Source organism: Labrus bergylta, chromosome 10 (genome assembly GCF_963930695.1).
Source record: "Labrus bergylta chromosome 10, fLabBer1.1, whole genome shotgun sequence".
Lineage (NCBI taxonomy): Eukaryota > Metazoa > Chordata > Actinopteri > Labriformes > Labridae > Labrus > Labrus bergylta.
Window position 1 is genome coordinate 9,993,384 of NC_089204.1, and position 27,410 is coordinate 10,020,793.

General features: G+C 40.1%; 2 protein-coding genes across 2 annotated transcripts; one reads left to right on the top strand and one right to left on the bottom strand.

The window, feature by feature from the left end:
- Positions 1–2,628: 2,628 nt before the first annotated feature.
- mea1 (male-enhanced antigen 1) lies at positions 2,629–8,639 on the top strand. The gene is made up of 4 exons (XM_020626858.3): positions 2,629–2,757; positions 4,351–4,712; positions 4,960–5,068; positions 6,495–8,639. Exons 2-4 carry the CDS (start codon positions 4,362–4,364, stop codon positions 6,674–6,676), a joined length of 642 nt encoding a protein of 213 aa, XP_020482514.1. The 5' UTR covers positions 2,629–2,757; positions 4,351–4,361; the 3' UTR covers positions 6,677–8,639.
- On the bottom strand, positions 8,629–27,181 carry ppp2r5d (protein phosphatase 2, regulatory subunit B', delta). Its single transcript, XM_020626848.3, has 17 exons — positions 27,050–27,181; positions 23,715–23,810; positions 22,109–22,286; positions 20,944–21,143; positions 19,475–19,585; positions 19,166–19,258; positions 18,943–19,073; positions 18,363–18,422; positions 17,732–17,840; positions 16,701–16,754; positions 16,380–16,550; positions 15,150–15,277; positions 13,669–13,770; positions 13,440–13,512; positions 13,264–13,311; positions 13,008–13,121; positions 8,629–12,917 (listed from the first exon to the last, which is right to left on the bottom strand). Exons 1-17 carry the CDS (start codon positions 27,074–27,076, stop codon positions 12,780–12,782), a joined length of 1,833 nt encoding a protein of 610 aa, XP_020482504.1. The 5' UTR covers positions 27,077–27,181; the 3' UTR covers positions 8,629–12,779.
- Between the last annotated feature and the right edge of the window lie 229 nt (positions 27,182–27,410).

A 27,410-nucleotide genomic window follows, 5' to 3' on the forward strand; every position in this document is an offset into this window, starting at 1 on the left:
TGACTCTGAGTCTGTGTATTTTGGCTGAAATTATTGCAGTCGAGGTGAAGATAGGGATAACAGAAAGCATGTGTCTCTGTTCTCTGGAATTAATTCCTCTAGAGCAGATGAAATAATAAAAGCACATCTGTGTTGGATTGGGAAGTGATTTATTCTATTAGACTGCATTGTCCCACCCTTCTTTTATTGTAGGAGAGAGAATTACATCATAGTTCAACTTTTTGACCATATGTGACATAACTGGATACTACAAAGTTAAACTATAACGTTCACTACATATGAGTCTTATTCCTCTTGTACTTTTACCTGGGGCATCAGGAGTGTTTCAAATATGTATTTGTTTTTCTGTTTTTACATGATACACAACAAAACAAATACCTACCATTATACCCTTCAGAAAAGTAAAAAAAAAATCAACAATGTTATGTTCAGAAAGTACCTTCAAAGCAGCTTTGCACTTTACAGTTCTGTTATTTAGAGAAGAGCATACAGCAGAAAAGAGTATGAAGCAGCTTTAATAGACAAAGAAAATTAATTCGCTAGCATTGAATTTTCCCGAATATCATCTGCTCCGTTCAAAAATTTGCTTACCCAGACAGAGATGTTACTAGTGGGCTGACAGGAAAAAATCTAGGTTAACTCAGGGGTAAAAAAATTCAGCTGCTTCCTTTCACACATGCAGCTCACTCAGAAAATATTGGGACATTTTCAAAAGATGTCTTCATGTGTGAAATCCACAATAATCACAGGTTAGTTCATAGCAGGGTCAAAACTTGCAAGATCACTAAACAATAAAATAGCTGAAAATCAATGCTGGGAGAAACTAAAGGCAGGAGCTGAAATGACAAAAGATACTGGACAGAAAACTAAGTGTGTGAACATTAACTGATTGTTAAACAGTTATAGGATTACCACAGCCTAATGACAGTAAGTTCAAGATTCCAACCTCAAGCACATTTATAAACTCTACAAGCACGCTGCATGCTTGTAGAACAATTATTAACCACAACAATTCTGATCTCATCACCGATCTCATCCTGTAAAGGCTTAATATGCGACTTTTCACACTTTCACACTCAAGTATATCCTCTGAAAATAACTCTGTGAGTCATGACTGTCTAGAATGGATGTAACACCCGAGTCCCACTGTCTGTGATGTTTTCAGAGTTTTCCGAGTCCTATCTTCAGTTTGTTTACATCGCCAGGACGGCCAGTCGGCTCCTCCCCTCGCATATAAAAGTTGTTTAATTGAGGGAATAGAGAAAAGAAGAATAACATACTGTACTCACTGCTTAATTGAATGTCACGTAAGCGTTTCTAGATCACGGTCATTTCGGGACCACACTGAAATAATAAGATCCAAAATTAATAAAGTGTACCATAGCGTATTATATCTCTAAATTTTACATATCCACAAATGGACGTATTAACGATTTGCATGACAACAGCCATGTCTACATTAAAAAGGGGCTGCATCCCCGATTTCCAACAAGCAGAACAAGTTTGAGTGTTTATAAGTTAAGCTTTACAATAATCCAAATCTCCTCTCTTTTTATCCTAATGTGTGATTCCTAGAGGTATTCATAGCTTTCGCGTGACGTCACACTCTTATGGAACCGCCCACCTGGAGGGCAAGAAAGGCTCTCTACCACTGTACTGGTGTGTTCCAGTTGATCTTGTAAGTGGGAAATTCCCAGTTCCCAGTCAGAAGTGTCAACTGGAACGCCCCCTGAAGTCGTAATTACGACTCGGAAACTCAGTAAAATGAACTCGGAACTTTGAATGGCATCACACCTGAGTAAACTGTGTTCCAGTTGCAAGTCGGAAAAGCAAAATGAACCTTTTGTTTTGTTAGCTAATACCAGACGATAACAACACACTACGTGATAGTTTCTGACCGAAAATAACATCAAAACACCTCCACAGATAGGACTTGCACGATACCATCGGTCTGATTGATTTAATTACACAAAAAGACGACTAAGCTGCTAATGAACTCAACAATTGCATCTTAAACATCCCTTTCGATGAGCTTGCAGCCATATCAGATCTGAACTCGGGCTACTTTTTTTTCTCCGAGTTTCCGAGTCGTAATTACGACATCAGGGGGCGTTCCAGTTGACACTTCCGACTGGGAACTGGGAATTTCCCACTTACGAGATCAACTGGAATGCACCAAAAGACTTCAACCTGCAACCTGCTGCAGTAGCAATTTTTAAAATCCTTTTAGCCCCACCTACAGGTGACACTGCGTAATAAATTATACAGACATGTTCAGCATCCCAGGGCCGCGATAGAAGAGATACATGAATAACTGACTTATAAAGCTTTATTCAAATATTTATTTAACATCCATGTGGTCATGAGTTTAGTAATATTTACAGTCTATGGTTTACAAAATGTGTTTACAGGTTGCCTTGTCAGACAATTGTAGCAGACATTTTGGAACACAGGCCTAAAACATCCGGACTACAGCGAACCCGATTAGTTAAAATGTTATTTGGAACTGGCCACTTTTATTTATAGTATTTATATGTGAAGTCGTTGATGACCGCACTAACACAGCAGGTGGCAGCAATGCACCTTCACGGTTGTTGCCAGCCACCACAAAAAGGAAAAAAAAGAAGAAGATGACGTCGTTTTTTTTGTTGCGGCGCCGTGACGTTTACGGAAGTGTTTGATCAGCAGCTGCAACTCGCAGCGGCTAACAGCTAATATCAGGTAGCTGAAGCTCTAAGCAGAAGAACAGACAGACAGGTATGAAATTAAACACGTAGCTGTGGTTTCCTGTTACTTTCTGATATAAATGGACGAAACAGCAGCAGCGGAAGAATTAGGTTAAATCAGCACCCGGAGAATTAGCGTTAATATTAGAAACAGACAGCGGCTAGCTTCATTAGCTTTGAGTTGCCCCAGATGTTCTTGACCATCATCATCATTATGTACCTGCTGAAGCTTCTCCAGGAAGAGAGTACACCTGAGAGTACACCTGAGAGTACACCTGCAAAATGTCAAACTGTGGTTGTTTAGCTTTCAGACTTTAATCAAGTTGGTTTTGCTGACGAATTTAATCTCTAGTTTTTCTGTATAGTAATGTGACCAGTTTTATTATTACAGAATTAAGTAAATGTGGTGGCAAAGATGATGATGATGATGATGATCATGATGATGATGATGTTATTGATGCTGAATATAATTCTCATGAGAAGCTGTCGATGTTGTTGTGGTTTATGATGATGATGATGATGATGATGATGTAGTAGATATATTTGTTAGCACTTACTGGGGTTGTTTCCTCTTCTGTAGATCATTGTGCTTGTGATTTACTTATTTTTGATTTATTTATTTAGGGTTTCAAAAGCTTGTATGGCTGCTGCTAATGTTATTATGTTATCATCAGAATCAGGTGCATTTGTTGTTTTAATGCTTTTAGTTAAAAATGGTAAATGGCCTTGGTTTAGTCTTCTGATTACTCAAAGCGCTTTACATTCACACACTGATGGTAGAGGTTGCCATATAAAGTCCATCAGTATAAATCTATTCATGCACATTCACACACCGCTAAAGCAGCAGGAGCAACCTTGGGGTTGAAGTGTCTTGCGTCAGACATGTGGCTACAGGAGCTGGGGATCAAAAAACCCCCAAACTTCTAGTTGAGAGACGACCGACTCTACCAACTGAGCCACAGAGTTCAAGCAAAACATACCATCAGTTTACATTGGAAGGCAACACCGCAAGATGAAACCTGACTTATATTGAGTTAGTGTCTAATTAGTTTTATGTCTCTGTAATAATAATTGACTCATAACAGTGTTTCATCTCTTGTCATGATCAAAACTAATCATGACGACTACTTAAATAAATAGGTACAAGGATAGAGGAACTGAAAGTGATGCTTTCAATTTGATCTTTATTTATCTTTACTGACTTTAATTTGACCTCAAATGAGCATAGAGACAGTTTTATCCTTCTGTATTTGGATTTATGTGAATAAGAAAGGATGAGACCTTAAAGGATGCTTTCCTGCCTTTTTAACAATCTGCTGATCCATATTCAGCTGTTCCTGTGGAAATGCTTTCTCAGCTACTTACAGAAAATATAAATGATAATTTACTCAAATTAAGAGGTTAGAAAATGTCCTACGCCGGGGGTTTGACGGACTGTAAATGTTAATTAACTGGAACAGTCAGCATGAAACTACCAGCTGCTGCTGAGAGAGAAGCAGCAGAAGAGACTGATTCAAGTTTCTGTCAGCATGATTATTTACTCTCACTATTGTTTCCATTGATAATCTGATTGTTCCCTCCACCCCCTTTTGTCTCCCCCTCCCCCTGCCTGTCTATCTCTCAGTGTGTCTGTGGATGGAAGTGTGCAGCTCAGCCATGGGACCGGAGAGAGTCTTACCGAACACTGAAGATGAGCTTAGGGAGGATGAGCGTCCCGCTGACGGAGCGCTGATGCCAGTGTGGAGTGGGGGGGACACAGGGGAACAGGGGGAACAGGGGGAGGGTGGAGGGGGAGAAATGGAGCTTGATGGCGAGGAGGAAGAGGAGGGGGAAGTAATCAATGGAGGATATTATTACCAACCTCTTAACCAGGAGCCTGATGGTGTTCACAGCAGTGAGCAGCTTGGGGAGGAGGGGGAGGAGAGGGTGGAGGAGGAGGCCGCCCCCCACACAGAGCAGCTGCAGCAGGTGCAGCAGAGGATAGAGGTGAGTTCTGCATGCCAACGGCTGAGAAACTGCTACACACCTGATGTCTGACTGTGCCTTTATCGTATTTTAAAAGGTCTCATTGTTTGTAAAAGTAGCTGATCCTGAAACAGACTTTCACATGAAGGGATGTGACAGTTTGATCTGACCACACCACTTTTACTGGTTGCTTCTGTTATGTCTACCTGCTGAAGGTTTTAAAGGTTTTAAGGCAGTATCCTTTGTCTCACCTGTCCGTCTGCTGCAGGTGATGGGGCTCCACCTCCCTGAAGCCCCTCCCCCAGAAAGTGATGAGGAGGAAGACCCTGAGGGGGCGGCAGCCCAAAGGAGCCGAGCATCCATCCCCATGGATGCAGGTCAGAGTTCCAACTTTTCTTTAGGCTCTCTTAGGGTTTCTTTACCTTTTAACCAGTTTTATAATCATTAATTAGATTTATCAGTCATTACTTATACAAAATTATTCAGTCATTTTGAATTTGCACTGAATTATTTTAGGAGTATTCATATAATTTGGACACTGATATAAGAAGTATCATGGAAAAAATGTGTGTTTGACATATAACAGAGTCAAGGTTTACTAAGGCCATCTAGTTACTTTTCATTCAACCAAGGCTTCTCAGGACTACAGTGGCCATTAACTTCTACCAGGAGGTCAATTCAGTTACCGTAATTCTAATGCACAACACTGCATAACCTTCTCTGGAGCAAGTTAGGTTCAAGAAAAGAGACAAAAGAATGATAAAACATGGCCCACTGACCAACTGATTCTTATCATCCTGGAGCTAGGAGAGCAGATTATGTGAGGGGAGGAGGTAGAGGTGAAGAGGTGTGGGGGTTAAATGATGCGTGTCAGAATTGCAATTATTCATTTCTAAGATTCTGAATCAATTCAAAACATCCAAAAAATAATTTTTAAAAACATAATTTCTTACATCTTAAGTAATTTTTCAGTAGCAGCCACTTTGAGCACAGCAAACCCACGGCTGGCATTTTCTTGTGTGCAGCCTCTTCATGAGAGATTAATTCATGACAGGCACAACTGATGATCTACAACCTGTTTACAGTCATAAAAGTAAATTCAGGGTTAACTATTATTTTTACGCAGTGGTTCTCCTCTTACGGGGATAGATCACCATGGTAACTGAACCCCTCACCTGCTCTGGGGCAGGTTATGTTTGGGATAATGTTCCAGATTAAAGATCAACTTGTCTTAAACTTTGTTTTCTGACCAATCAGATTTCTTCTTTGAACTACGTGTTTACATTATTTTTATAAGCCACATACTGCTCTGTATACTCCAGGGCTGCAGCTGGAATATGAAGACTTAAACTGTCACACACCACGTGAGAAAATAATTCATTTAATGGATGGTATTCATATCCATTGTGCACTAATGGTTATTGAATGAAATCATGAGCCTTAATGTGTGCATTTACAATGTCTGATATATTTCCGTCAGTTCTTCCTCCATTTGTCCCTGCAGCTATGTGATTTCAGTCTTAGGTATTATTACTGCTTTGGTTTATGCTTTTTGTTTATTTATTTGTGTCACAAGTCAGTTTGACACAGCTAGGGTTACACAACTGTAAGAAATAAGGCTCAAACTGTCCTAATAATACATCCGAGCAAGAAACTCAAACTATTGTTTCTGTTGATGTTATAAATTAAATATGAAAATGTTTTTATCAACATAAAAACTAACATTTATAGAATGAAAAAAATAAAATGTAATCTTCAGTTTACTTACTCTCCACTGACATCACTTCCTGCGTCTCCCTGCAGACCACGTGGAGCTGGTGAAGAGGACGATGGCTGCCATCGCATTGCCGTCTCTGGGTGTGCCGTCATGGGCCAGAGAGATCTCGGATGACCAGTGGACGGACATGGTCCAGACCACACTGCAGAGCCGGCAGAGCGCTGCTGCCATGGGCTTCCCCTGCAGGAATAACATCAATGGACCCTGAACACACCACAACCATTCAAATCCCCTCTTCTTACCCTGATTACAACAACACAGCTTCATCTAGTTCTTTTGACCCTGAACGCAACATCGCAGCTTTAACTGCCTCTGCTGGCATTCATTTCACCTCTATAGCATCAGTGTCCCTGAACCCATCACTATAGTTCAACAGTTTGTTCAGTCCTGGAATGCACCACCACTGCTTCAACAGCTTGTCCTTAACGCACTAGAAGCTCTTCATTGAAGCTGACTAAAGGACGGGAATGACTGGATGAAGGTGACTTTTTAATTGACAGTGAAAACCAATGAGAGTCTGATTTTTGTGTGTTTTGATGATCAAGTGAACCTGTTTATTTTAGTTCCATTAACAAATTAAACTTTAAGATTTTGATTTTATTACCTTTGTGTAATTGAATCCCTCAGTTTTCGCTACAGAGTCAGACAGTCTTGTTTGTAAGGTTTTAGTCTAGAAATATATTTTATTTCTTTTAAAAGTACCCAACAAACTCAAATACATTTTAAAAAATTGGAGTTAAACTCAGTTAAGTTTGTGAACATAAAGTTTCCTGCTGTAACCTTATTCTAGTCAGTAAAAAGGTGATGAAATAATGTTGAAAATGTCAAAAAAATGTTCTTGCAGTTAACAAAAAGAAAACCACAAATGTATTCATCAAAATTCAACAAGGGCAAGCTGTGCTAACATTAGCCTGTTAGCTCATTTCTTCTCACTCAACAGGTTACAGCTTCATTCTGTTCAGTTTTACTCTCCGGTGCTCAGAAATTGTTTAGCTTACTGAAAGTACTCGATTTTCAATTGGTACCACCAAGTGAGACTTAACATTTTCAAAAAAGAAACAAGCCTTAAGTCATTTTAAACAACACTGAGACTTAACCAGATATTTCTAGCTAGCAGACCAGGAAATGCTCCTTTTCTTCTATCAGCTTATTAAGGTTAGCTTGCGTTAGCATAAGAGCTAATGTCAATTTTGTTATGTTTAACTTGTATTCAGCTCAATCAAAGGTGCTGCCCAGACTGACTTGCTAACAAGCAGAGGTTGTTTAATATTTGTATTTCTCTTCAGATGTATGACTCTCACAAACATTACCTAACATAATGACAGGCTAACATTAATAAGCTACACTAATACAAAAAACATAAAAACCCAGCTAGGGTTAGGATACAGAGGTTAGTGGATGTTTAAAAAAATATGATTTAAAAACTATCAATTGACGAATGAGTAAAAAGTAATTTCAATGTCAGCAGTTAATTAACTGAGATTCACAATTTTTTGTTTAAGATCTTTTGTGTCTGACATACGACTGACATGCAGACTAGTTTGAAGAAACAATCTTGACATGATTTTACAAACTAAATAGTTTTGACTCTTCTCTGATCCCATACTCTTCTGTTTTCATTTCTATTGAATGTCATTCACTGTCCTGCTGCTTTGACTTCATCAGTTCAGGATGTCTGTTCACAGGGGAAGTATCTGACAGTTCTATATGTTGTGATGTTGACTGAACTTCAGAGGCATGGTGGAGACTTCTTCAGCAGATAATTGACCTGTGATCTTTAGATATCAGTACAAATGTAAATCAAAAGAACTGGATCGCGCTGTTAGTTTGTTACATATACGCTGCTTTTCTTCCTCCTCTGTGAAAGTGAACTGGATGTTTGTGGTTTCGGCCTGTCACGATTTTGAAGTGGGAAATATTTGGATTCCTTGTTTTCTTTCAGTTTGTAAGCCAAACGATGAGTGATAAAAAAGTAATAATTGATTGCAAACACAGCCGCTTGTCTCCCTGAGGTTTCTGTTGAGTGTAAAAAGTAACATAGTTAGGAAAAAGCAACATTCCACCTTTAAGCCTTTTATTGAAATGTTCACCTTGTTTAAAGAATTGTGAAATGTTGAACTTGTAAATGAATTAATGTGTTTGTATAAAACACAAGATGTCTGATTGTCAAACATGTCCTCTTTATTTCTTTGTATTTTGTTCTGTACATACGTCGGCATCTGTACAAAATCACACTTTCACACTATGTAATGCTCTAATTAAAGTACAACATATGTACAAGATGACAGGAAGCAGCGTTCAGGTTTACGTGTCAAGACTCGAGTGAAGAGATCACCGCCATGTTTCTTTTTTTCTTTCATCAAATACTTTGACCTTTGTGTCCAGCCTCTCTTCATTAGAGCTCCTCACAATGTTTAGGAAAATAGATTTATCATGTTCTGAGCATTTGCAAAGTCTCCATCGTCTTAAGTTTTCAGGAATCAAACGTGTCATTTTTGATCTAGGAATAAGATGATCTGAAAGAGAACTGCTGAAAACTGTTCAGATCATAAGCAGCATCTGCTGTGCTCAAACACCCCGGCATCACAGATATGATATTCTGCTTAACAGATTTGGGTTGGGGTGAATTTGGGATACAAGGAGATTAAAAACTGGAGGATTACCTGAGAGTCACCAGATTATAGCACTGTTAAGTGTCTTAAAACTTTAACTTGTCATTTCTCAGATGTGTATGCAGAGGAGCTACATGACAATAAATTGTCATTTCAGCTCGTCAGCTCTTCATATTTGCAGGGCACAACTAAGTATCCTTTGACATTTCACTTTCTGACACGAGATTTTTTTCCTTCTTCTCGAGTGGGAAATAAGAAGCTGAATGATCCAGATCTTAAAAGTAACAACTACTCCATTTTCTGTTGATAACCACGAGTTCCTTAAAGAGTCTGGTGTCGGTCAGGAACAATTTAGACATGCTCCCTTCTCGATGAACCTTCGTGGGCGCTTAAGGAAATCATGTGTGAACATGTTGCTAATAAACATATAACTAGGCTTTATGCCTTTCATTATTGTTACGATTTGACGCCTGGCGCCAGTCTTGGCAACTAGTCTTAAATTGACAGCAAATCACATGATGGCAATAAGACAAACTGCAGAGGGGGAATGTTCAAATAGTTAAAAACAGCAAGAACATAGAAATACACATTAAAGAATAAAGGCTTCAGCATTATGGTGGGTGTGGTCTGTGTGAGGGGGCGTGGCAAAGAGCCAAGTCATAGTACAACAAAAACCACACGCAGAAATTCCATCTCTCTTCTCCACACGAGCCACCTTAAGAATTGAGAGACATTATCTTTTTAAATATTTACGTTAAACTGTCTGTGAATGTTTCTTTAGGGACAACTGAATCTGTGCTACGGCTTCACAGTTGTTCTACTGATAGGTTCAGTGATGCAGTACGGTTAGATGGGTCAGTGTCACAATATAAAAAAATTATGTTAATTAAAAACAAGTACAGAGAAGAGTGGGTACTTAAGAATGAAAGAAACCTGTAGATTACATTTCTTTAAATTTAAAAAGTTGCATTATGTGTGCGTTTTTCCCAGGATGCATTATTTTGGAATGATTTGTAATAGAGAATTTGTGCTTTTAGGACATTCATCTTTTTTAGAGGCTAAAATTAAATCCTTTAGATGACAGTTTTTAGACTTGGGAGTTGAGATAAAGAAACTCCAAACATATTAATGTTTAAATTAAGAAAAGCACTTTGTACTACCTTTAATGTTTGTATTTACTGAGGGCACTTTATTGACACTTTGATTTAATTTCCTAAACAAAATGCTGTCATGTTCTTAATGTTCTTAATAATTTATGTAAGTAAATGGCTTGAAACATTTTTTTTAGATTCTCTAATATGACATTGTGACCAAAAATGTGACGCAGCATTTTACATGTAAAATGACTGTAAAAAGCAGAGGATCATGGGAATCTGAGTCTGCAGGCAGCAGAACATGATGGAGAGACTCTGAAATACTTTAATCTTAAATTCAGCAGTGAGGTGACCAGAATAGTGAACTCTTATCTGAAACGTGTAGGTTTCCCAGCACTGATGGGTCTTAATTCCACTCTCTTGCTTCTCCCTCTATCCCACTTTCCCACATTCCAAGCCCAACACTGTTTGGGCAGATGGTCGTTCATCATGAGTCTGGTTCTGCTCGAGGTTTCTGCCTCTTTTTAAAGTAAGTTTTTCTCTTCACACTGTAACTTTGCTCATGGTGGATTACTGTTAGGTCTTTGTAACGTAACATAAAAAAGAGCAAGGTCTTTTACCTGCTCTTTTTGTAAAGTGTCTTGAGATAACATTTGTTATGAATTGGCGCTATACAAATAAAGATTGATGATTATACAGTAGATACATAACATAACATGTTGCTTGCTTTTTGAAATAATCTGAAGTTTTAACCATTTCTCCCGTCAAACCAGACGTGGGGTCATTATGTCCTGTAAAAAAAAACAGAGCACCTGGACTGTTCAGTTAGTGTTGTAGTCAAGACCATACTAACTGAGACAAAGACATACCCGCAACCAGAGTGCTCTGAGGCCGAGACAAGACCAAGACCATTAATATCACTGAAAAATCATCAACTTGTGTGCAGCGGGCGTGTCACTTGCTTAGATGTTAAAACACCATTAAGGTTGCGGCCGTAATCATCCGAGTCTACAACGAGACCTTCAAACATGGTCTCTAGACTGATTCTGAGTATAATAACACTTTTTAACTTTCTGTGCCTGTCTAATCAAATCTTCTTGAATTACAGGTCTGAACCTGTCACAGCTTCAGTCTGAGGGAGGACAACTGACCAGAGATCTCGTAACAGCATTCAAACTCATCATATTGTGTCTTTGTTATCAGAGAGTTGTGCTTACACACCCAAACATTAAGACCAAAAGCTTCTTTAACTGTTTGCATAATTTCCTACAACCTCTACGCCTTTTGTTGTGTCAACCTGACGAGACATGGCTACACACAGAAACATTCAGTTTTCAGTTCAGTTCAGTTCAGTTCACAACAGTTTTGTTTTTTGAACAACAAAATAACACTAAAGCAGTTTCTGACATGATTTCCTCGTGCAAACAGCTTCTCTCATTGGTTTAAACACGATGACATCATGGTCATCGCACAGTAAAATGAAATAAGAAATAAGAAGCAGTTGGAGTCAAGCTCTTGTTCAGTTGGTTCCTGCTGGTCCTGCTGGATTTAATTGGACGTCTACATTCATGTGTCTCCCCGTCTTTAACATCATCTTCATCGTCAGTCCATCTGAAGCTGCTTCAGCCCGCAGTCCACCTCAGGTCCATGCTGACAGATCAGTGATCACGTCAAGTGGAGGGGGCGGGGCTCTTGTGTGAGGAGGACCAAGCGAGGCAGTGAAATCACAGGTGCTGTGTTTAGGTGTCATAGCACAGACATGATGTGTTGGAGCTTTTCCCAACTGCAGGAAACGGATCATCTCAGAAACTGATCCTGGAAGTTTCTGGGTTCTCTGTGTCACTTTGTCTCATTCAAAGGTTTTAAAGGTCTGGTTTTATGATGGTTTAGTAGAAGGAAGCAGCTACTCTTGATGTTTCTTGTTTACATGCCATTTCTAAACATCAGCATGTTTCTCTATAAACCGTCTTGCTGCTTCAGTTCCTGCCGAAAAGCAAACTGCAGCCATTAAAAGGATGCTTTCTATTTCCATCACTGTTTGAATGCATAACATAACGGTCAGCAAACAACTCAAAAAAGCATCCAACATGTAAACCAGCATTTGGACGGAGGCTGGAAAAAAGATGAATTGGTACATTTTGATGCCTGATGGACACAAAGCAGACTCAGACCCAGACCATCCAGTAGTTCTTAGGTGGTTAAGTCACTACATTGGAAAAGGCCTTTTTGTGATGCATTCAGGAGCTTCTGTCTCTCAGGTCAAAGAGCTAGTTCCAACTGCACTGGTTGAAAACAGACAGTAGCAGGTATTTGCAGGTGAAGGTGTTAGTGCAACATGAAGCTGATGATGTCATCGCCATGTGACCACTGAAACACTGAGACAGCACTTGGGACAAACAGCTTCTACAGTGTCCTACATGTGATTGGCCACCAGGGGTCAGAGGTGAGGAGGTGTAGTTTTTTTTTTGTTTTCTTTCCAACACAGCATCAGCTCCATCCTGATCTGACCCAGGACCAGTTTCTCCATGACAGCTTTAACTTCCTCCCCAGAGAGACCATACTGGAGGGGGGTTGAGTTGGGCTCAGAGGGGGCCGCCTCCCCCGGTCAGAGAGCCTCCTGATTGGCTGTTAGGTACTCCTCGGCTCTTTTGTGAGCCTCCAAAGCTTTGATGGTGTAGACGTCCTGCGGCAACTCCGACTTCCTCCTCATCAGAACCTTGTCCTTCTTCAGATCCTTCGTACCCTGAAGAGAAATCCATCATAGGATTATTGAAGTCAAAATAAACAAATTAAGTGGACACTTGTCGTTGTTTCTATGGCTCTCACGCTTTACCTGAGAGGCCTCGCTCTCCACGGTCTTTTTTAGCAGTTGGATGTCTTCAGCCGTTGGAGTCTCTGTTTCCATGGAGTACACAGTCACAGTAGTACTGTCACTGTACAGCATGTACTGCAGATACACATTGAAGTGTTTACATGTTAGAAAAAAGACAATTCAATTGTGTTAAATAATGCCAATCAAAAAATTGCATCGCTTTTGGTATGAAGACATGGAGCGAAAGCCATTACAAATTAAATCATCAAAGACTGACCTCGTCCTGTGGGTGTAGTCCAGGGCGGAGAGGGTGAAGTTTATTGCTCTGAAAGAGAGGACAAACACACATTCACACAGATAATAAAATGTAACTACTTTATTAACATGATTAAGACAGATGAGCAGGCAGGTGTGCTGAGGTGTCAGGGGACACATAAAGATGTAGGTTGGTACCTGAGGGTTTTGTCTGGCCAGCTCTTCTATCTTGTGCCAGATCTCCTCCCTCTCCTTCAGCTTATATTTCTCTCTGCAGACATAAACAGATTCAGATAGAACATTTTACGTCATTTGCTTTCAAATAAAGTTGACACTTTTGATGGTGATTAGTGACACAAAGTGTCCCTCAAAAGTGAGATATTTGTTGTTGAACAGTAGTAGGCGACTGCATATGTGTGTGTCGTACTTTTGTTTCTCAGCCTTATACTGCTGTGTGCAGTCATCAAACAGCTTCTGGTTCATCTCCATGAAGAGCTTCAGAGCGTTGTAGATCAGACCGTGAATCGTCCTGAGGAAAAGTAAAAACCATGGATTAACCCTCTGAGCCAAGAATATTGTTTCCATCATAAACACAACCCAGGAGAAGCAGGTGTTAATTTCTTAATTAACCTGTTCCCGAGGTAAATTCAATCTTTTTTAACCTGGACTGGATAATAACTGTGATGACACAGCTGTTACTGTAGACTAAAGCCTGGTTTAAACTTCTGTGTTGAATATATTCCGTAGCTGCGCCACAGTGGCCTACGCGGCCGTGAGTACACATACTCACCGGTGTGTGTAGCTTTGCAATACTCCCCTTTAAAACGCTAGTTGGCAGTGCTATATCTAAGCTAGTTATATCACCAGTATCTGGCTCCACCACATTCACTGCTTGTTTGTAAACAGGAAACAATGGAGACTGAAACCAAGCGTGTAATGTTGGATATGGTGCTAATAAATAGCGTATACCAGAAAAGCTGTAAATAATATGCTACCCAGTGGGCCAATCACAGGGCTTGTGGTCTGCCTTGTTTGACGCTTAGTTCAATGTTTTGGGCGGCGCACATTGGGCTACATAAGTAGGCTTCTGTGTAGGTAGCAGGTGTATGCTATGGTGTAGATTTGATGCAGAAGAACCTGCACATGTGATTTATTTCTATTTTTTGCATTTACCTGTTTGACTCTTCTTTCAACAATGTGCGAATAAACTAAACTAAAGAATAAATCAAGCTTCAGGGTTACGTCCACACTTCCTTGTTTTTTAAAGGAAAACCATGTTAAGGTTTTATAAAGTCAACATTACCATCTAATCTAATGGGCTTCTGACCTTACTGTTTAGGCTAGCTGTGCAATCAGCCCTACGTGGAGTGCTGGCCACTTGTTTACACACGCACACAGAGACACATTCAAACAGAACATATTATGTGAGAGGTTTTTTGAGGCATGTTTGATCTGATGGAGATTATATCTGAAATAGGGCTTTAACCTTGGTTTGGACGGGAATTTTATTAGTGTGACAGATTCTCCGTTGATTTTATAGTTTTATTTTTTAAAAATCAGAATGAAAATGGGTTTCTTTTTTGCTTCCACAATGTGGGCATGATACAATTGGTCAGACACACAAGCTGTCATGAATTAGATCACTGAATGTGTTTCTAAGCCTGCAGCCATCAGTCAGAGCAGCAAACTCTGATCTGTATGTGGAGTATTGATCCTGTTATGGACCAGCAATGGTTTTCCGTCAGCAGCGTATAGTCTGCAGGGTTCATTACGTGTGTAAGTGTGTGTGTGTGTGTGTGTGTGTGTGTGTGTGTGTGTGTGTGTGTGTGTGTGTGTGTGTGTGTGTGTGTGTGTGTGTGTGTGTGTGTGTGTGTGTGTGTGTGTGTTTGGTCTGAGTAATTGTGTTACTTGTTCCAGTGGCTCTTGGAGTTCTTGTAGAGGGCAGGGAACATGATGGGGAGAATCTTGGCAGCATTGTCACTGATAAGGCTCATGATATACTCATTGTTCCAGTAATACAGAGCTCTCTCTGCCACCTGAAAGCACACACACACAAAAACACACAAAGCATCATCATCATCATCATCATCATCATCATCATCATCATCATCATCATCATCATCATCATCTTCATGAATTACAAATGTTCTTGTTCGAGTTCTTGTCCCGCAGAGTAAAACATATTTACTTTTTTTTAGATTAACGTTCAGGGCATTTATCACACAGAGCACAGCTGACAATTTGGTTTTTACTTTGACTTTTACCACCTTGGCTCGCCTCCGTGACAACACAAACTATCAATTATCCACCACAAAAATGGAAACAACAACAGAGATCCATTTTTTAAATTCTGGACTAAATTAAACAAGAAGTAGATCTGGCTCTTAATGTTGGGCAGGATGTAGTTGATGACCTGGCTCTCATATTGTCTGATCTACTGTAAAAGTTCGGTACGCAGTCTGATTTTGAAGATCTCCCAGAGAGAAAAAAGATTAAACTGTTTTCCTGCGTGACTATTTCTATTGTGTTCAGCGAAGTCCTACTAGCTGCACTACGGTAGTTGAGCTCTCAGCCTACGGTGACATTTGTGAAGTAGCCCACAGACCCAAGTCGTACTGACCACCATCACTGGTCCCTCGTTAGATTTAATATAGGACTCTTTCAATTGAAAGTGTACTCCACAAGGTTTATTTACAGAACAATATACCACACTTTTCTTTAAATGCATGATTATGACTGAATGAAAAAAGATGTTAAAAAGTTGCGCAGCCAGCCTGGTCTGTGTCAATATGTTTCCCAGCACAGCGTGCAATACACAATGAATAGGGATGAATTTTCAATCGTGTCAGGTTGTTTGCAGTGTGTGATGATGGGCTGCACTCTTCCAGTGGTAATGACAGTGCGTGTGTCAGCATTACATACTGGTAAATTGGTCACAGCGGTGTATAGCACAGCACACCTTTTCGATTTATAATAGGTATTAAAAGTGCGTTTTATACACCAGATTTTATGGTAGTGGTAGGTAGGTTGTGTTTCTCATTCTGTTTTTTTTCAGGTTCTGGGTTTTGGTTGAAGCCCTGATTGTAGTAATGTTACTGATTACAATTCAGGTACAGCTTCTGGATCAGATATTGGTACCTGGAAGTGAGGGCTGGACACACACTTGGAGAGCTGTCTGAAGAGTGGCTCCTGGACTTTGACGAACTCTGATGGCTCGATGACGTCCAGGATCTCCTCCAGCTCGTTCAGGAACATCACCTCCTTTGGACTGTGAGTCTTGGGCCAGAACTTGAGCAGACCCATGATCACCTGTGGGGGTTCAGACATCAAGACATCATGAGGTGACATCAAGTTGTTACTATACATTACTATGGAAACCGAAAACTGCCCATCACCAGCAGCAGCAACCCATTTTGAGTGTTGTCATGGAAACAGAAGGAATGTCAGCAGCAGACTCACCGGCTCAGTCAGACCGCTGTCTTTTTCTAGGAACTGGACCACACAATATGCCAGCTGCAGATAGACATATAGAGAGAGATGTAGAGACAGAGTTTACATAACATTGAAGGTGTCTGAATTCATAGGTGGGAAACATCACAAACAGGCAGACAGTAAGATGGACAGAAAGACATAAGGGGTGCATGGCTGCACCCCATGTACGGAGACAATAGTCCTCCAAGTGGAAAGCCCGGGTTCGAGTCCAACCAGCAGCTCCTTTCCTGCTTGTCATTTTCCCACTCTCTCCACCGATTTTCCTACTCTATCCACTGTCCTGTCCATATATAGGTTAGTGCAAGGTATAAGCAGGTATACTGTGTTAATCTGAACATCAATCAAGAAAAACACGCACATCCAAACCAAATCAGGCAGGTGCTGAGTCGAGCAAAAAAAAACTTAAACCAAAGACAATATTCCAGAAATGTATTTCACCAGGTTCACGTAGTAGCACACCTGCTCTTCATCAGACAAAGTTCACATTGTACAGCGCCCAATACTCTGTTAACCTACCATGGCGTATACCAACTTCATAATCCCATATGATGTCCATCATTCAGTAGTTTGCTGCTATTTTTTTCCCTAGGATGGCAAAGGCAAGACCCGACAGACTCCATCTCTAATTGGCTAGTACTTGTTGTCGCTATCATTGGTTGGTTGGTTGGTTAAGTAAGAAAATCAGGGTCAATAGGGGCAGAGTAATGCTGAAAGCCCATTTTTAGGTGAACTCAATATGCAAGTATTAAGTAGTCTTACATGTCAGAGATGGACGAGTGGCTTTAAAAAAACAAAAGCATTTGTGGTATAGGGTACTTTTCCAGGCACCATACACCACTGTAGACAGACAGAGAGGAAGCAAGATCCAATGAGAGAGAGAGACAGACAGACAGACACTTAGACAGAGACGCATACAGTCAGACAAGAGATAAGACAGACAGACAGACACACAAACACAGACACACAAAGACACATACAATATTTACTGACTCTCTGACCTGGGGGTGGTAGACACTCAGAGACTTGACTTTATGAAGTGGCAGCAGAACCCGGATCAGAAACATCTTGTGTTCTTCTTTGAGTGGTAGAGCAAAGCCATTGATAATGCTGACAAAGAGACAATAGAAACATGTTCATGTTAAAAGGGCTAAAGATGTTGTCTAAGGTTTAGCCCAGTTTGTAGGGCAGGCTGTCAATGAACAGAGGTTACAGTCCTTGTCGCACTGGTCGTGGGTTTGTTGCCCAATCCTGACACTATTTGGTGTATGTCATCCACCACTCTTCACTTTTATAATTTCTAACCTCTCTCAAGCTGTCCAATCCAAGAAATGCAAAAAGCCCTTAAGAAGTTATTCTGGTTAAACTACAGGTTCTGCTTCGGCTGCAGGAACACTTTAAAAGTGTGATGCTTAAATGTTTCTCTAATATCTGTTTCCAATTCATTTGTTTTCATTTAAATTTTAAATCCTTACTGCTGCTGGAAAAACTTAGACGGCACATTGTTCAGCTTTAGAAGTTGTGCTTCTATAGTCCTGTTCACACATTATATTTATGTCCCTGTGCCATCTCGCCTTCTCTATGAATGAGGTATAATGGGGAGATGAAGTGATAAGTGTAAGTGTCTTTTACCTGCCCAGTATCTCCAGAAGCTCAGCAATGCCATTGTGATGTTCTGTCTCGTAAATAAATCTGTAAAATAACAACAGTAAGTCACACACATTGAGATCACTGGGTTTACTTTAAGGTCAATGATATCTACCCATACATCAGGGTGCACAAGTGATATGTTCAACTATCAGAAGTCAAAAACAAAACAAGTCAAAAGCAAGAAGAAGGAACTTTTAGAGTGAAGCTTCATTTCGGTCCACGAGTTAGCAGTGAATCACAGGGGGACTAACATTGATACCTGCGGAATACCTTTTTCTTATATTTTTAACTCATGATTCTGATTGGTGACTGTAAAGAAAATGACCATGACTGCCCTTGGTTGGTTTCAGTTTTTCTTTTGCTTTACACAAGGCCAAACAGATATATCCCATGTAAAAGTATCAGGTCATACACGTTGACTGAATTCATAGGTCATACATGATGTCATAGTGGTAACAGATCAGTTCAAGACGTTTAAAGCTCTTTTTATGTTGCGCGACTTCTTCTTTGTAACTTCTGTGTTAGTTGATTGGTGTCATCTGTTCATCAATCTTGTTCTGACCTGTAGAAGATGTTGTTGATCTGGCGGCGGATGTAGGCACGGAGGCCGAGGAACTTGCCGTAGATCCGGTGGAGGATTGTCTTGAGGAAGTCTCTCTCTCTGGGATCCTCACTGTCAAACAGCTCCAGCAGCTTTGAAAAAAATCATTACACAGAAAGTTAGGGTTCTATCTGAGGCTACACAAAAGCACATCTCAACATGAGCCTAAGAGGTCACAGCTTACCGACATAACAAACTTTTGGTCAATGTATTTTTTGGAAACATTTGGCTGGAAGTCTGGGGACTCCAGGAAGCGAAGGAAGAATTCGTAGACAAGCTGTGAAGACAAAAACAAACGTTTGTTTTTGAAAACACAACCCCAGATCACTATTACATAAAAACATGCAGGTGTCCAATTAGCAGAGAAAAAACGATCATCAGTTTAACAGATCAGTCATGCTTTCCAGCAGCTTATAACCATGATAAAAAACAGTTGGATGAAGTGTGAAGCTGCATGTGATTGAAAAAAAACAAAAACAATAAACCAATGTACCTGCAAGTGAGGCCAGGCGGCCTCCAGGGTCGGCTCGTCCTCCTCAGGATCAAACTCAGCTCCGGTTGGATTGGAGGACGGAGGAAGAGTTCGAAACAAGTTTACTGAAAACTGAACACACACACACACACACACACACACACACACACACACACACACACACACACACACACACACACACACACACACACACACACACACACACACACACACACACACACACACACACACACACACACACACACACACACACACACACACACACACACACACACACACACACACACACACACACACACATTTTTTTACTTTTATCTTCTATCTTCTGAGTACTTTTTTTACATTATTGGTTAAAAACACTGATCACACAATATTATTTGGTAAATAACTTAATTTTACAAGTTAAAGTTGTTCTAATTTACTTAGGGTGCACACACGCCAGGCAATCCGTACCTGCCTAAGCACGCTTCACCCAGAAAGTCCAGTTCAGTTGACTAGCGTGAGTGCTCCCACGGGGTGGGTGTGATGTGTACATGATTTTACATTTGATAAATATTACATTTTTCTCTAGACTTGTATGGCGCATTGCTCTGATTTTTTAAATATGTTTTCATTTGTCTTTATAATTACTTCTATATTATCGAGCCGTCTCTATTATATCGTTTTCTCCTAGCTTTACTTGTCATGATGACGGTTTCTCCTGATGTTCCAGTCATGTAATTCAAGTTATTTTGGTAATGCTCCAAGCACTGCAGGCTTTTACCTGCTGGAGTTGTGTATATATATTTTTTTGGTGTAAATTCTTGTGTATTTGAAGTGTCAAAGGTGTTGTGGACCTTCATTATGAATAATGTATATTGTTTCCTGCTTTGTATCACATGACCTGTCAGGTGAACTCAGAGGATGTATATATATATATGTGTGGAGGTGTGTGTTATGTGGTGATAATTCCCATTAAATGTGAATTGGGGCAGCTTCTGGTGTGCTGCCTTAGTCAACTTAATCAACTCTTTCGGATGTGCATGCTGTTCGATCATTTTTGTCTGATATGCGATTGGTCAATACTACTCAGACTACAAATGTACTAAAACAGACACAAGATCAAATCCTAGACCAAAATTAAGAACCTCACATACAGATTCTACATTTTTATATAAAATATATAAACAAATATGAAAACAGCAATAATAATTAATAAGTCATACAATACGTACTAATCTAATGAATGTGTCCTTTAACAGTTGTTTTCTTACTTAAAGAAGAACCCCTTTGAATACAGATGTGTTACTTGTAAGAGTATTTGTTCACTGTGATTTAAGTACTATTTCTGAAGGTTTTCAGGCTCAGCATGTTTCTGAAGGTAGCCACTCAATTTTTCTCATGAAAAGTTTTATATTCATTCCATTGCAGAATTGTCAAGACAGTTGTCATGACAACTTTGTTGAATAAATGAGTGAGTTCGATCTCACCATCAGCACGGCCTCAGGGTAGATGCACTCCGTCACCACATCACTGTTGTGTGTGATGTACTCGACCATCTCGTTGAGTCCCGCTCTCTTCACTTCTTTGTATTTAAGGTCGCTGAGCGGGTCGCTGACAAAGTCGAACAGCACGCAGCACTGACGCAGCTTCTGGACAAAAAGCTCTTCACGATCAACCAGGGGGGAGTCTGAGGAGGAGAAGTGGAAATGAGCCGACACCACATGAGCAGACTAGGCTTCACACAATCATGGTCCCCACTAGAAAGGAAAGCTCAGCTCATTGTAAGCAAGTTACTTCACAGGAGAACATCTGCTGACAGCCTGCCCAGCTTTCACAAACAGAAAGGACAGCCAAACAGATTTCCCACATTTCAAAACCTTCTCAGACCCTATAAGTGTTTGAAAATCTGTAGACAGCATGTGTGATGGTCTTTTCACAGAATAAAAAAAAAAAAACATACTTGCGCTCTGTGGCCTCCTGCCTGTCAAAGTGTTGACAAACTATTTTAGCAGCCAGATTTGACGGATTAAATGAGAAACTCAAAATCATCACTGCTGCAGCTTCTGGAAAACACAGTTTAGACGTTTTTTCTTCAATAAATCAATGCTGTCTGCTAGTTGTGCTCTGCTTCAGCTTCACACAAACAAACTTAGCAACAGCACAAACAAGACGTCACATGACTGAAAGGATTTCACAAAGACAAACTGATCATGAACATTTGAATTTTACTATTATACGAAATGACTGACACAATGTAATAGCAGTGTGTAGAAAGAGATAGGTACAGTCTTGTCTCAATTAGTTTAAAAAAAAGAGGATGCTAAGAGTTGCTAGGTGATGCTAACTCAACAAGCTTTAAAATATATTATTTAATCTGCACCACAGTATAATTCACATCCATCAACCTGAACAAATGACACAACTTGACAAACACACCTGAGTTAGATTGAACTGAACCAAGAAGATGCAAAAGCAGCTTTGATGAGCTGAAAGAGATATTTGTTTTTTAAGGGGTTGTATGAGGTATTTGTGGATAGTAACTGAAGTTTCTCCAGGAGATGTCAGTCAGCATGGCCCCTTTTAGGTTTAATTACCTCTAGATGAATGTCAGATTTACATTAATGCCAGTTTCTACTTGATGTGATTGGTTACCTTTGAGTGCAGGTAGTTTCTGCAGCTCTCTGTTCTTGGTCAGACTGAAGCGGGACGAGCTCTGGCGACGCTCCTTCTTCACCAGCTGAGGACCTCCGGAGTATTTGATCTTGTTGAGCTGAGTGGGCGGAGGCGTGCTGTTACTGGGGCGCTTACTGCCACTCTGCTGCTGCTGGGACTGTGCACACAAACACACAAGCAGACGAAACACACAAAGATTTCAAAATGAGGAAGTTTAAACTTCAGCTTTCTATTAAAAAAATAAAAAATAAACAGAAGAAGAGAGAAATCTGTATTGAAGAAAAAGAAATGTGAACAACAGAATAGATTCAATTATACTTACAAAGAGTATACAATCAATTGTGTACTGTATTCCAGAGAAGTATAGTGTTTTGCAGTTTTGCCCTGTAGGTCAGTAGTGTACATTTGTGTTATAATGCAGTTCAATATAGTACAGTGGGGGATATGAATTGGTCCTCCGTGTGTTAGGGGGTCAGCGGGGTGAACAAAAATCAATTGGAGTTATTTCCAGTCATGCGAACTCTTCTGGTCTGCCAGACTTCCCACAAATCTGTTTAACTGCTGTTAACCAACAGGAACTCATCTGAGATCTGTTCACAGCTGTAGTAGCTACAGCTCTGAACAAACCAGACTGATGTAATGTAAAGAGCATGAGCAGTAAGTGGTCCCAGTTTAGTCTCAAGCTAATTAAGGGGCTGTTCTTTGTGGTTCAACTCAACCTCGATATAACTTGAACTACAAGCCTGGGAGAGATTTACATTTGGTTTCGCTTGTTCTTTACAGAGTCCTTCAGTGTTTGAGAGAAGAGGACATCAGCTCCCTCAGTCTGTGGATCATTGATCACACCATCCCTGTAACAGTCTGTCACTCTGTGATGCGACAAAATGACAGAATGTGTTTGTTTGTTAGTTTATAAAAGAAGGACATGAGATGAAACACATGCTCAGAAGCGATTGTGTGAACTCCTCAGGATGTAAAATCTGATCCGACTAATCCCTGATGCTGACGGAAATCTGACTGTAAACCTGGTCTGTGTCCTGAGCAGCAGCCAGAAGGGTAAATTACACCTGAACCGAATCATCACCTCCTAAATGAGCGTCTAAGTGGAACACTGATACAGTAACTCAGCCTGGAAATCTTTAACAACAAAGGGTTTATCTCTTATTTATTTACGGTTTATAACATTATGGATGCATATTGTATGAAATGAGTCGTACAGATACACTTTTGTGTGTACTCGAGTCTGAGTGTATCCGAATGATCAGTTCAACTTTTCTTTCCAGAAGCTTCTTTCTGTGAACTGAATCAATAAATGTTTTATCTCCCAACTTTATCAGCCCAATAACTTTTCTTCCCCTTATCATCTTTTGAACTCCTCGTATGAAGGATATGTTCATGTTCCTTGTTTATATGAACTAAGCTCACATCAACAGAATGCCATCGCTGTGCAAAGAACAGCAACAGTGTTTCAATCGCCCTGCAGCCTCAACAACAACTTGTGACCCTTAACTTACTGCTGGCTGTGACTCCATCGTGTGTTTACTGAAGCAGAGATGACAGTGTGTTTCATATTTTAGAGACTCACCTCGTCTGAGTTTTCAGCAGCAGCCTCCTTCCCTCCACCGCTGCTGCTACTGCTGTTACTGTTCTTCATGCTGCTTTTGGAAGATTTGGTTGTTTCCTGTTACACACACAAGAAACAGAACAGAAAGAAAAAACAACTTTCATTAAGTCCATATTTAAATGTTGAAATATTTCAGGCTTACAGATAAATGTAAACATTGTCAGTGCTCATTTTGAACACATTTGTGTGCAGCCACCAAGTGCAGAAGGAGAGAGGAGAAAGTTCAAGTTGAAGAAGAAATTACATCTTATAACAGAAGCCAAGGGTCACTCACATTTATCAACAGTGCACAGAAAAAGTTCTAAATTCTGTCTTACAGATGACATTTATAATGTGCATAATTTAAACAAATAATCCGTATTGCGGTACAATATAAAAATGCTGCACAGAGACTGAGTGGGCCTGTACCTGTGACTCGTTCATATAAAAAATGTCCAGATATGTTTGTACATTTATTAAACAAAATAGGGAAAAAAGTATTTCAAAAAAAAAAAGAAGAGTCCAAAAGATGATGATGGTGATGTTGATAAAGATAAGATGACAGTGACAGTCAACTTGAAATATTTCAAACTCAGTCACCCTCTTTGTCTTGCCTACCGCCACCCCCAATACACAGGTAAAAATAAGGTAAACCACGCCCACTGTTAATTACCAGGAAATCATATAAAACCTATGCAAGGAGCAAAATATAAGAAATAATCAACTGAGGTAAAAAATGCACATTATGGCTCCTACAATCCGTATCAATTAAACAGGTGGACGGCGGTCTCACATCAATAAGTAATCAGTACAAAAAATATAAAAGTGAGAGTTCTGACCCTGAAGAAGACGCAGTGCGCCGAAACCTAAGTGTGCTCCAGTATTTTCTTTGCTTCCTGTCTTGAAGAAGGTATCCACTGAATTATATTTTTTGTACGTCTTAAGTCCTCCTCTGAGAGCGCCGACCTCCATTAGTGGAGTAGCTGAAGCGCAAGAGTTTCCTTCTACTTCAATAAGTAATCAGTGTCGATAAATCCCACATGTTCGTACCCAGCAGGCTCAGGCATGTTCATCGATATATCTGCATTAGGAACGCCTCCAATAAAACCAAATGTGGTAACAACGCAGCCCTTTATATTTACGAGAGTAATGGCTAGGAGAGCAAAGAAAAGGAGCTTCATAGCAACCGAAATGGAATTAAGATGAAAAAAAGATTAGTAACTGTATTACTAAGTGAACCAGATAAATGTCTTATTTGTTCACTGAGTGGGGGAGTTAGGCTACAAACAAAAGAAAACATGGTGCATGGGAGAAGATGACACATGCTGTTTATTCTGTTGGGTCAGACGAGAAACTCTTCATGAAATCAAAATGAGGAGGTTTGTTAATAAGCTCAGTTATAATTAAAAATATAAGAAAGAGCTGTGTTTATATTTTCACCCATTCCTAAGTACAAGTTGGTAAATACCACACTTTAGAAATGTTCTTATTCACTCATTATGCACACATCTGTGCATAATGAGTCAGGAATCAGGACACGCTGGCCCAGGAGAAAAAAAGCTGTCAACATTTAGAGACTAAGACCGCTCTGCACTGCTCCTACAGTTATTCTATGGCCAGGTCAATACTCAATCACATGGTTTACACAGACAGACAGACAACCATTCACAAGCACTTTAGAGTCACTGAACGCCCCAGCTGGACTGCAAGTTCAAACCAAGAAGCTTTTTGCTGTGAGGCTACAGTGCTACCCTCGGTCTATGATGCCACCCACCATTTGTTATCATCAATTTATATGACAGTTATTCTCTACATAAAAGCTTTCTAATTAGGGACACATTGAATCTTTATTTATCTCTGAATGTCATCCAGAGTAAACATCCACAAAATAAAATTAGACAATCAGTTTTTCAGATTTATTTTGTATCAAAGCAATCAAGTGATAGTTGCCTGTACATCCATCAGTACACATCGAACAGGGGCAGCTAACAACTCACTAAGCACACTGTTAATGGCATACCTTAAATATAACATGAGGGCTTAAGAAAGAGAACATGTTTGTTCATGGGTTGCATTTCATTTATTGCTCTGTTTTTCATTTTATTTCTAACCCTGAACTAGCATTAGTTGTTTTCCAGAGATAGTGACACAGATTACTTAGATCAACCATTAAATACTACCATGAGAAAATGTCAGGAAAACAACATTATGGGTGAGTATGGACACACAACAATCCACCATGAGCAAAGCACTTGGCAAGATTTGGCAGACCACAGTGGCAAAGCAAAAAAAAAAATCCTTTAACAGGCAGAAACCTTGAGCAGAATCAGACTCCAGTTGAAGAGCCATCCACTGTGTTGGGCTATTTGTGTATTAGTTTTTGCATTTTTCAGTTGTATTAGGCTGATCTAAAACTGCATATTCATATTCAAGACCCTTTCACCGTTTTCTGGCTTTTAAAATTGATACATTAAACAAATGTTTAATTCATGGATACATCATGAAAAGGATAAATCATAATGGCAACACCATACTATTAGCTCATGGGGCCATTGTTGGATTTTCTATCGAAAAAGTGATGGATTATTGGAAATCTATCAGCAGGGATGTGGAGTAATATTTACAGTCTATGGGAGTAAAACAAAGCATTTTGTCGTGAATATTAATGTGGATACTTTAAAAATATTAAAAAGTGTCATACCGACTGTTTGTAATCTGTGTTAACAAGAACAACATCTGTACATGAAGTACAACATCTGTACATGAAGTACATGATGAACACAGCCTGCGGTCATCATCAGATCTGCTCTCAGCTGGTTAGCACAACATCTTACATGTTTGATGTAAGCAGACGTGCATGGATGATCCACAGTCAGCAAGAGTCCATTTCCGAGCCCAGGCTGTTTTCTACAAGATAAATTATTTAGGGGAATAGGCAGCAGTTCCTCCCTGGAGCTGCAGCAGTAGCATCCCGTTAATGTCACCAGCTAGCGGTGTCAGCAAGGATTCATCCTGACGGCGAGCTAACCTGTCAATTTAACATTTAAGCAACTTGACAGAACTGCTAAGATGTACTTTCAACCAATACCAAGGCAAAGACACAAATTAATGAAGCCGCCAGAAGCCCTGCAGCTTCCCCACCCTCTGCTAGCGGGGCCTTAGCAGGTTAGCTTGATTAGATAGGTAGCTGCTGCTCGATAAAATAAAACGTCTGAAGTCTTCATTGCAAAAAAAAAGCGTTTTCCTCAAGACCACCCTGTTACATCAAAACTCTAAAACGATTCATTCATATTGCAGCCACGAAGACACCCACTAACCTTCTCCTTCTTGGTTTTGTTAGGCATCTTGGCTGTGTTGCAGGGTCCTTTTCCACGGACGTTCCTTGATGGTCGTCCCCGGGAATCAGACGCTGTCACTCGGTCTGTCTCGGCTCCCTGCGCCCGTTATCGACACCGACAATCCGATTGGTTGCGGACGCACAATCCTGCCTAGCGACGCGTTGAATGATTTTTCTGATTGGTTACCTGAGAGTTGAGTGAAGAGGGTGAGGCTGAAGGGAGGTGAGACAGGACCTGAGTCTACCCCAGCAACAAAATACCTTCAACACCTGATGATTCCAACACCGTCTTACCACACACAATTATAATAATTTATTATATTAATTTTTAATCAGCAGGC

What these genes read in the sequence shown, in the direction of transcription:
- mea1 (XM_020626858.3), top strand. Translation starts at nt 4,362, where the DNA reads ATGGAAGTGTGCAGCTCAGCCATGGGACCGGAGAGAGTCTTACCGAAC. An exon ending in AGGTGCAGCAGAGGATAGAG is followed by an intron (nt 4,713 to 4,959) that starts GTGAGTTCTGCA and finishes CGTCTGCTGCAG; the next exon opens with GTGATGGGGCTCCACCTCCC. An exon ending in ATCCATCCCCATGGATGCAG is followed by an intron (nt 5,069 to 6,494) that starts GTCAGAGTTCCA and finishes GTCTCCCTGCAG; the next exon opens with ACCACGTGGAGCTGGTGAAG.
- ppp2r5d (XM_020626848.3), bottom strand. Translation starts at nt 27,076, where the DNA reads ATGCCTAACAAAACCAAGAAGGAGAAG. An exon ending in ACCCTGAGGCCGTGCTGATG is followed by an intron (nt 19,586 to 20,943) that starts GTGAGATCGAAC and finishes GTGTGTGTTCAG; the next exon opens with TTTTCAGTAAACTTGTTTCG. An exon ending in TGTCCAGCCCTCACTTCCAG is followed by an intron (nt 15,278 to 16,379) that starts GTACCAATATCT and finishes GTGTGCTTTCAG; the next exon opens with GTGGCAGAGAGAGCTCTGTA.